The sequence below is a fragment of the Carcharhinus amblyrhynchos genome, chromosome 18 (assembly GCF_965287045.1).
Source record: "Carcharhinus amblyrhynchos chromosome 18, sCarAmb.v2.hapA, whole genome shotgun sequence".
Taxonomy (NCBI): Eukaryota; Metazoa; Chordata; class Chondrichthyes; order Carcharhiniformes; family Carcharhinidae; genus Carcharhinus; species Carcharhinus amblyrhynchos.
The window spans coordinates 1,876,858-1,887,000 of record NC_137341.1 but is presented as its reverse complement, the minus strand read 5'-3'; the positions used below and the strand labels follow the sequence as shown (position 1 = coordinate 1,887,000).

At 48.3% G+C, this 10,143-nt stretch overlaps 1 protein-coding gene across 1 annotated transcript in view; it reads right to left on the bottom strand.

Annotated features, from left to right (window-relative positions):
* The window catches only part of LOC145354781 (uncharacterized), an 18,074-nt gene extending 8,348 nt beyond the window's left edge, over positions 1–9,726 (bottom strand). The window contains exons 1-2 of the mRNA XM_080206258.1: positions 9,447–9,726; positions 5,480–6,803 (exon numbers count right to left, since the gene is read on the bottom strand). Of these exons, the coding sequence (XP_080062384.1) occupies positions 5,480–6,484 (1,005 nt within the window). The 5' untranslated portion in view covers positions 6,485–6,803; positions 9,447–9,726. The remainder of the gene's footprint in view (positions 1–5,479; positions 6,804–9,446) is intronic.
* Between the last annotated feature and the right edge of the window lie 417 nt (positions 9,727–10,143).

The following is a 10,143-nucleotide window of genomic DNA, read 5'->3' as shown; positions in this document are numbered from 1 at the left end:
ACCCTCTCCCCCGCCCCCCACCCCGCCCCACCCCCACCCTCTCCCCCGCCCCCCACCCCGCCCCACCCCACCCTCTCCCCCGCCCCCCACCCCGCCCACCCCACCCTCTCCCCCGCCCCCCACCCCGCCCCACCCTCTCCCCCGCCCCACCCTCTCCCCCGCCCCCCCACCCTCTCCCCCGCCCCCCACCCCGCCCCACCCTCTCCCCCGCCCCCCACCCCGCCCCACCCTCTCCCCCGCCCCCCACCCCGCCCCACCCCACCCTCTCCCCCGCCCCCCACCCCACCCCGCCCCCCACCCCACTCTCACCAAACCGAGACAGAAAATGGCCGCTACGAACGAACACCCTTACGCAGCAGAGAGCCATCGGACGCAACACACTTACCTCCTCACCAACGCTCACTGAGGGAGTGCCCAAATCGGACTTTCATGGACTGTATCTGTTTTGCGCCGATTCAGAGTTGGCGAATGCGGTGGTAAAGGGTGAAGAGCCAATGAAGTTGGCTGTGCAGCCCATTAATTCAATTCAAATGCATTTAAATAGCTGTTGCACCCGATTCAGGCGCAGTTCCAATCGTGGGCCTTGGTAAAGGGGGAACCGGCGCAGAGATGGGCACAGATCGCACTACTTGCCTCGTGCTCAACTTTACCAATTTTTCTCACCCAAAAACGGGAGCAACCTGATGGTAAAAATCAGGCCCCATATCTGAAGTCAATGAAGAAGTTAGTGAAGGCATATTAGAAGAACCGTAATCAGGGAGTGATGTTGTTAATCTGTATATAGAGGGGTCCAGGAAATCTGTAGATGGTACACCACGTACTGTATGTGCAGTGGTGGATGATGAAGGAACAATAATTGCTGGAGAATCAATCCCAGAAAGGAAGTTAACACAAGTAGCAGAATTGGTAGCTCTAACTAGAGCTTTAACATGGGGAACAGGAAAAAGAGTAAACGTATACACTGATAGCCGATATGCATTTGGAGTAGTACGTGACTATATGACTACATGGAAAAGACAAGAGTTTGTTACTTCCAGCGGAGGACACATTAAACATGAAAATTTGATCAGCGATCTGATTCAAGCAGCACACACACTCAAGGAAGCAGCTGTGATCAAAGTTCAAGCACACAAACTGATCACTAGAAAAGACCGACAGGGAATTATAGCAGAATTAGCAGCTAAAAGATTATTAGAACAAAAGTTAGAGGAAACCCAATTAGCTGATATGGTTGCTATACAAACTAAAAATGACACCAAATTAAACATAAAGCAGATTCAATAACAGGCCTCAGAAGAAGAGGAAAAACAGATGGAAAGAACTGGGATGGAAGAAAAGATTGGATGAAATTAGCTGAAAAAGAAAATCCAAATTGACCAATTGCAGAAGAAAGGGTTTTGGTACAAATAATGTCTCCGAAAAAGGGATTTAGCACCAGATGGGAGTTTCATTTACCTTTGCAAGAGTTTACTTATCAAAGTTGCTTTTCAGAACTTTCTAAAGTAATCCAACAACCAAAACAGAACTCCCCACTTCAAGCGATCTTAAAGGGAGGGAAGCCAAATGTGGGAAATTACAGAGCAGTTAGTTTAGCATCTGTTGTTGGGAAAGTGTTAGCATTTCCCAACAAAGGAAATAATATCAGGACATTGATGCTATCCATCAGAGTCAACATGGGTTTAGAACATAGAAAAACTACAGTACAAACAGGCCCTTCGGCCCAAAAGTTGCACCAATGATATCTCTATCTACTAGGCTTACCTCAATTTATTAAGTCCCATGTACTCATCCAGAAGTCTCTTGAAAGACCCTATCGAATTTGCCTCCACCACCACCGAAAGCAGCAGATTCCACTCGCCCACCACCCTCTGAGTGAAAAACTTACCCCGACATCTCCTCTGTACCTGCTCCCCAGCACCTTAAACCTGTGTCCCCTCGTACCGACCATTTCAGCCCTGGGAAATAGCCTCTGAGAATCCACCCGATCTATACCTCTCAACATCTTATAAACCTCTATCCGGTCGCCTCTCAACCTTCGTCTCTCTAAGGAGAAAAGACGAGCTCCCTCAACCTATCTTCATAAGGCATGTCACCCAATCCAGGCAACATCCTTGTAAATCTCCTCTGCACCCTTTCAAAAGCTTCCACATCCTTCCTGTAGTGAGGCGACCAGAACTGCGCACAGTACTCCAAGTGGGGTCTGACAAGGGTCTTATAAAGTTGCAGCATTACCTCCCGACTCCTAAACTCAATCCCTCGATTAATGAAGGCCAGTTCACCATACGCCTTCTTGACCACATCCTCCACCTGCGAGGCCAATTTAAGAGTCCTATGGACACGGACCCCAAGATCCTTCTGATCTTCCACACTGCTAAGACCCTTGATATTGTACTCCTTCATCCCATTGGACCTGCCAAAATGGACCACTACACATTTATCCGCGTTGAAGTTCATCTGCCACTTCTCCGCCCAGTCTTGCATCCTATCTATGTCTCGCTGCAACTTCTGACATCCCTCCAGACTATCCACAACACCACCGACCTTCATGTCGTCGGCAAACTTACCAAACCATCCCTCCACTTCCTCATCCAGGTTTACGAAGGGCAAATCATGTTTGACTAATTTGCTAGAGTTCTTCCAAGATGGAACATGCAAAGTGGATAATGGGGATCCATAGATAGAACAAAGAACAAAGAACAACACAGCACGGGAAACAGGCCCTTCGGCCCAACGAGCCTGCGCCGCCATCCCATTGTCTCAGTGACCTATTCATGATTTTAGTCTACGCCTAATGTGCGAGGATCAGGGAGGTCCAATATAGGGACAATTTGTTACCCAATCGATCAGCCTAAAAGCACATCTTTGGGATGTGGGAGGAAACCGGAGCACCCGGAGGAAACCCACGCAACCACGGGGAGAACGTGCAAACTCCCACAGACACAGGCCCAAATCCATGTGTCCGCACAGCAACAGAGATAGTCTCTGAGCTGTCATGTTGCCCTCGAGATGGTCCAGTTTAAGCACACTAACGACATGAAGCAATAGGCAACTCCCGAAGCAACGTCCAAGAGCAGCCCACTACAACCTGCCGCATGCATGCCCCTTGCTGGACTTAAATGCCTGTGGAGACAAAAAATTCATTATTAAACAGGCAAAGACTGTAACATCCCTGAGGCAAAAACGGAATCCCAAGCCTACAATGTTTAGTAAGGCCTGCTATATCCCCCTATATGTAGACCGCTCATGTGGCTGTCTAAGTGACTCTTAAACAACCCTAGCGTGCCTGCTTCCACCACCTTACTCGGTAGTGCATTCCACACCCCCACTACCCTTTGCGTGAAAAACTGCCCTCTAATATTTGTCTTATACCTAGCCCCCCTCACCCTAAGCCCGTGACCCCTCGTTCTATCCATTTCTAATAGCGGAAAAAGCTTACCACCATTTACTCTATCTATCCCCTTCATAATCTTATAAACCTCTATTAGATCCCCCCTCAGCCGACGTAGTATATCTGGGCTTCCGGAAGGCATTTGATAAGGTGCTGCACAAAAGGTAAATTCACAAGGTTAGATCACATGGGGTAATTAGTACGGATAAGGTGGCTGGCTGATGGACAGAAAACAGAGTCGGGATAATTTTTTTTTCTGGATAGCAAGAAGTAATGGGGTGCCACAGATATTTACAATCTATATTAATGACTGGATACAGGGACAGAAGATTCGACAGCTAAATTTACAGATGACACAAAAATAGGTGGGATAGTGAGTTGCAATGAGGAAATAAGAATCTTAAGAATAGAGTGGGCCAAAATGTGGCAGATAGAGTTTAACACAGACAAGTGTGCGTCATGCCCTTTGGCCAGGAAAACAGGAAGGTGACTTATTATCTAAATGGGGAGAGGTCGGGGTGCTCCGATGCAGAGGGATCTGGGTGTCCTTGTTCGTGAGTCACAGAAAACTAGCGTGCAGGTACAGCAGATAATAAAGAAAGCAAAATGGAACATTGGCATTGATAGCTAAAGGAATTGAATATCAAGATAATAAAGTATTATTGCAACTAGATAAGACATTGGTGAGACCGCACCTGGAGTATTGTGTACAGTTTCGGTCCCCTTATTTGAGGGAAGATGTAGTGACATTGGAGGCAGTTCAGAGGAGGTTCACCAGATTGATTCCAGAGAAGAGGGGCTTGTCGTACGAAGAGAGATTTTGGCCGATACTCTCTGGAATTTAGAAGAATGAGGGGAGATCAAATTGAAGGATACGAGATGATAAAATGTCTGGATAAAGTAGACGTGGAGCGGATGCTTCCTCTTGTGGGACATTCTAAGATGTGAGATCATAGTCTGAGGATAAGGGGTAGCAAATTTACAACAGAGCTGAGGAGAAACTAGGGTCTGTGGAGTTCACTCCCCAAAATGCGATGGATGTTGGGACAGTGAGTAAACTTAAGGAGGAGTTGGACAGATTTTTAAATAGTAATGGGGAGAAGGCAGGAAAACGGAAATGAGGAGTGTATCAGCCATCATTGAATGGTGGAGCAGACTCGATGGGCTGAATGGCCTAATTCTGCTGCTATATCTTAGAAGCTTTGCTCACATTTCTGTCCCTGAGCTGCTGCATTGGTGCTGTGATGCCCAACACAAGCTGGACAAACAGACCCTCGTCTTTCAATGAGGCACTTTACAACCTTCTGGACTCAACACTGAGTTCAACAACTTCACACCCTGAACTCTCTCCTCCGTTTTGCTTTGCTGTTTTTGCCGAGTGCCAGTCTCCATCTTGTTCCTGTTTTTTTGCATCCAGACAGAGCTGTCCTTTATTCCGCCATTAACACTTACTCTGGGCCAATGCTTTGTTTCTTTACTACAACCATTACCCTCTCCCTTTACCTTTTGTTCCAGGACATTTTTGTCATTTAATCTCACCCACCCTCTAACCAATCCCTGACTTGTTCTACCTGACCCTCCCTCCCTCTCTCACCAGCATCAAACCCATCACATTTCTCCCTCTCTTTCGTTCTGAAGTAGAGTTACATTGGACGTGAAACATTAACTCTGTTTCTCTCTCCACAGATGCTGCCAGACCTGCTGCGTTTTTCCAGTTCTTTCTGTATTTATTTTAAATCTACATGTAGTGCTGGGAAAAACACTATTTACTCTCCAGGATTAAATAAATGTCCTTCATCAGCTTTTGTGGATTATTTCAGTGGAAATGTGCTCTCCCAGGCTCAAAGAGCATCAGCCCACTGGAGGCAGAGTCATGGGACTGTCCAGTCCAGCAGAAAGAAACCCCTCCGACCCTCCCCAGTGACCAACTGTCAGAATGAACAAAATACAGTCCTGGGTGTAACAGAGAGCAGAAGCAATAACAGCAGAATCCAACCCCTGGAATTAATTGTGAACTCGCTGGTGTCTCTGCAGGTTGGATAACCAAATGAATCCTTTCCCACACACAGAGCAGGTGAACTGTTTCTCCACAGTGTGAACTCGCTGGTGACTGAGCAGGGAGGATGAATCACTGAATCCCTTCCCACATTCAGAACAGGTGAGAAGCCTCTCCCCGGTGTGAACTCGCTGGTGTACCCGCCAGTGCGAAGATGTTCTAAACCTCTTTGCGCAGTGAGAGCAGCTGAAGGGTCTCTCCTCGGGGTGAACGCGCTGGTGGGACATTAGATCCTGAGAGGTTTTGAAGCCACTCCCACACTCGGAGCATTTAAAGGGTCTCTCCTGGGAGTGAGTGAACTTATGTCTCTGCAGTACAGAAAACCGATTGAATCCCTTCCCACAGACAGAGCAGGTGAATGGTTTCTCCCTGCTGTGAACTCGCTGGTGTCTCTGCAGAATGGATGAGGTTATAAACCTCTTTGCGCAGTGCGAGCAGCTGAACGGTTTCTCCCCGGTGTGAACGCGCTGGTGGACCCTCAGATCCGAGGCACGTTTGAAACTGCTCCCACAGTCGGGGCATTTAAAGGGTCTCTCGTTGCTGTGGGTGCCTTTGTGCCTCAGCAGGTTACACGAAACGCTGAATCCCATTCCACACACAGAGCAGGTAAACGGCCTCTCCCCGGTGTGAACTCGCTGGTGTATCTGCAGGTGGGATAACCGTGTAAATCTCTTTGTGCAGTGAGAGCAGCTGAACGGTCTGTCCTCGGTCTGAATGCGCTGCTGGGACACCAGCTCTCCAGAAATCTTCAAGCCACTCTCGCAATCAGAGCATTTAAAGGGTCTCTCCTGGGTGTGAGTGAAATTGGGACTCAGACTGCATAACTGAGTGAATCCCTTCCCACACACACAGCAGGTGAATGGCCTCTCCCACGTGTGAACTCGCTGATGTCTATGCAGGTTAGCTAACTGCGTGAATCCCTTTCCACACAAATGGCAGGTGAATGGTCTCTCCCCGGTGTGGCTGCGCCGATGTATTTCCAGCTCGGATGGGACCCTGAATCCCTTCCCACAGTCGCCACATTTCCAGGGTTTCTCCATGGTGACTCTCCAAGTTAAACAATCAGTTAAATCTCACACAGAACCCGGGTACAGTCTCTCCCCGCTGTGAATGCTGCCATGTATTTTCAGGCTGTGTAACTGGTTAAAGCTCTTTCCACACTGGAACACTCTCACTCAGGGGATGTGTGTCTCGGTGCTTTTCCAGTCACACTGATGTTCAAAATCTTCCGAAGCTGACAGAACAGAGAAACATTTCTCCTTGTAGAATATTCAGGTCAATTGAATTGAGTGACTGTGTCAGATGTTGATGTGACGTCTGTTTTGAGGTTTCTGTCTATGAATTCTCGCTTCTGATACCCTGTAAATGGGTTTGAAAAATTCATCAGTAACAGTACCGGATAGAAATCCAGAACATAAAACCCTACAATGCAGAAATAAGCCCTTCGGGCCATCGAGTCTGCACCGACCACAATCCCACCAAGGCCCTATCACCATATCCCTACACATTTACCCACTAATCCCTCTGACCTACACATCCCTGGACACTAAGGGGCAATTTCTTAGCCTGGGCAATCAACCTAACCCACACATCTTTGGACTGTGGGAGGAAACCGGAGCACATGGAGAAAACCAGAACAGACAAATCTAGTTTCTGTGGAACCACTTTTCCTCTCTCATTCCCCAAAATCCATCCCACACACTCTCCCTCCATTCTCACTCTGCTGTATCTAATATTCACCCTCCCAATTCTCCTGAAGGTGCTGATTGACAGATCCATGCTCACTGCTTCCTGTCCTGGACACAGAGAGCTGAGAATCTCCATGCAGAATACCAGCCTAATAGAAATATGGTCATATTCCTCAACTGAAAATGTTTAAATGGATTGTTTCGGTTAGTGAAGATACAGGGGGTTGATTGATCTTGAAATTGCTGTCTCTGAGGGTGGTCATAGAGCTTTACAGCATGGAAACAGGCCCTTCTGCCCATTGTGTTTGTGCTGGCCATAAAGCACCTTTCTATGTATCATGATACCATCTTACAATGTACCACGCCTCGGGATATCCTTTCCTGCAGTGTGTCAGGTAGACAGTGCACAAAAGGATGTCCCGAGGCATGGTACACTGGGGAGACCATGCAGATGTTACGACAACTGGTGTATGAACACCGCTCGACAATCACCAGGCAAGACTGTTCCCTTCCTGTTGGCGAACACTTCAGCGGTCACGGGCATTCGGCCTCTGATCGTTGAGTAAATGTTCTCCAAGGCGGCCTTCACAATATACGACAGCGCAGAGTCGCTGAGCAGAAACTGATATCCAAGTTCCACACACGAGGACGGCCTCAACCGGGATCTTGGGTTCATCTATCTGTAACCCCCATGACTTGCCTGAACTTGCAACATCTCACTTACTGCCCTGTCTGGAAAGAATACACATCTCATTAACCTATGCTTGATGCTATCTCCACTCACATTGTCTGCACCTTTAAGACTTGAATAGCAGATTAGCTGTAAAGACTCACATTCTAATCAGTATTCTGTAAACTGTGTGTGACTTTATATGCCCTGTTTGTGATCAGAACTCTCCACTCACCTGATGAAGGAACAGCGTTCTGAAAGCTAGTGGTGTTTACTACCAAATAAACCTGTTGGACTTTAACCTGGTGTTTTGAGACTTCTTACTGTGTTTACCCCAGTCCAACGCCAGCATCTCCACATCATGAACACCACTGGACACAGGCGTCCAGTAACAAAAGTAACTTCTGACCATCGCCCTCTGCTTCTTGCCATAAAGCAAATTTTGGGTCCATTGACAAATTGCGCTGGATCACATGCGCTCTTACCTTCTTCATCAGCCTCCCATGTGTGACCTTGTCAGAAGCCTGACCGAAATTCATGTCGACTACATCAAATGCACTACCCTCACCGACACACTTCCCCAAAAAATTCAATCAAATTTCTCAGACTTGATCTCCCTTTGCCAAAACCATTTTTATTGGTAGGGGGATTGAGTTTAAGAGCCGCAGCGTCATGTTGCAACTGTACAAAACTCTGGTGCGTCCGCACTTGGAGTATTGTGTGCAGTTCTGGTCCCCACATTATAGGAAGGATGTGGAGGCTTTGGAGAGGATGCAGAGGAGGTTTACCAGGATGTTGCCTGGTATGGAGGGGAGGACCTATGAGGAGAGACTGAGGGATTTGAGGTTGTTTTCATTAGAAAGAAGGCGGCTGCGAGGGGACCTTATTGAAACATATAAGATGATCAGAGGTTTGGATAGGGTGGACAGTGATAGCCTTTTTCCTCGGATGGAGAAAGCTAGCACGAGGGGGCATAGCTTTAAATTAAGGGGTGGTAGTTATAGGACGGATGTCAGGGGTAGGTTCTTTACCCAGAGGGTGGTGAGGGATTGGAATGCCCTGCCTGCTGCAGTTGTGGATGTGCCTAGTTTGGGGGCGTTTAAGAGATCCGTGGATAGGTTTATGGATGGAAAGGGTTTGGTTTAGGTTAGAGGGTCATTGTTTTTTAACTGGTCGGTGCAACATCGTGGGCCGAAGGGCCTGTTCTGCGCTGTAATGTTCTATGTTCTAAAACCATGCTGATTATCCTTGATTAATCCTTACCTCCCCAAGTGAAGATTGGAGTTTTTTTCCAATGCTGAAGTTAGACTCAGTGACCTGTAATTTGCTGTTTTTTCCCTATGTCCCATCTGACTAATGAACCACATCAGCTGCCCTCCAGTCCTCTGGAACCCCTCCTGTGGTCAGAGAAGATTTGAAAATGATTGTCAGAGTCACTACAATCTCCTCCCTGGCCTCCTACAGCAGCCTGGGATCCATCCCATCAGGAACTGGGGATTTATACAGTTTTGGACCTGTTAATATCTCCTCTCTCTCAATGTTAAATTGTTGAGGTGAATCACAAAGCACCTCCCAGGTTTCTATACCGACATCATCCTCCCCCCACAGTGAACACAGACACAAAGTATTCATTTAAAACCTCACCAATGTCTCCCAGCTCCACACACAAATGACCAGACTGATCCCTAATGGACCCAGTTCTTTCCCTGGTCACCTCCTTCCCTCCAGATACTGAGAGACACCTTCCACTGTCCGCACTGATGATGCAGCTTCAGTCGGAAGCTCATTGGTCAATTCCCGCATTCAGACAATGGGGGAGATGTGATTGGCTGGCGATCCAAGTCCTTCCGGTCCTCCAACTTTTCCCATTGGTCAACCCCTCAGTAAGGCCGTTAGGGGGCGGCTCCCCATGCACATGCGCAGCTTTCCCCTCTCCCTTGGACATGCGCAATCCCGGGCCAAGGGGAGAGCGGCTTCTCGCTCTGGGCGGAGCCGCCAGCCGGTTGCCTAGAAACCTTTGCTCCCGGAGGGGGAGCGGGCGGGGCGGGGCTCCCGGGTCGGAGCGCCGGGCCTGCGCACTGGAACCCGGAGACGTCACCGCGGAGCAGAGAGATTCCTATTGGCTGATTTCGCGGCGCTCCGTTGTGAGGTCACAACGCGGAAGTGGTCAATGAGCTTCAGGTTAAACCTTCCTCCTCTGAGCAACATCTGGGAGGGAATCAGTGTCTCCCCCTTTCCATTTCTATTCTCATTCTGGGGGGAAACTGGGGACTTGCAGCAACTGAATACGTATAAGAGACATATAAGATAATGAAGGGACGAGATAGGGTAAGAACATAAG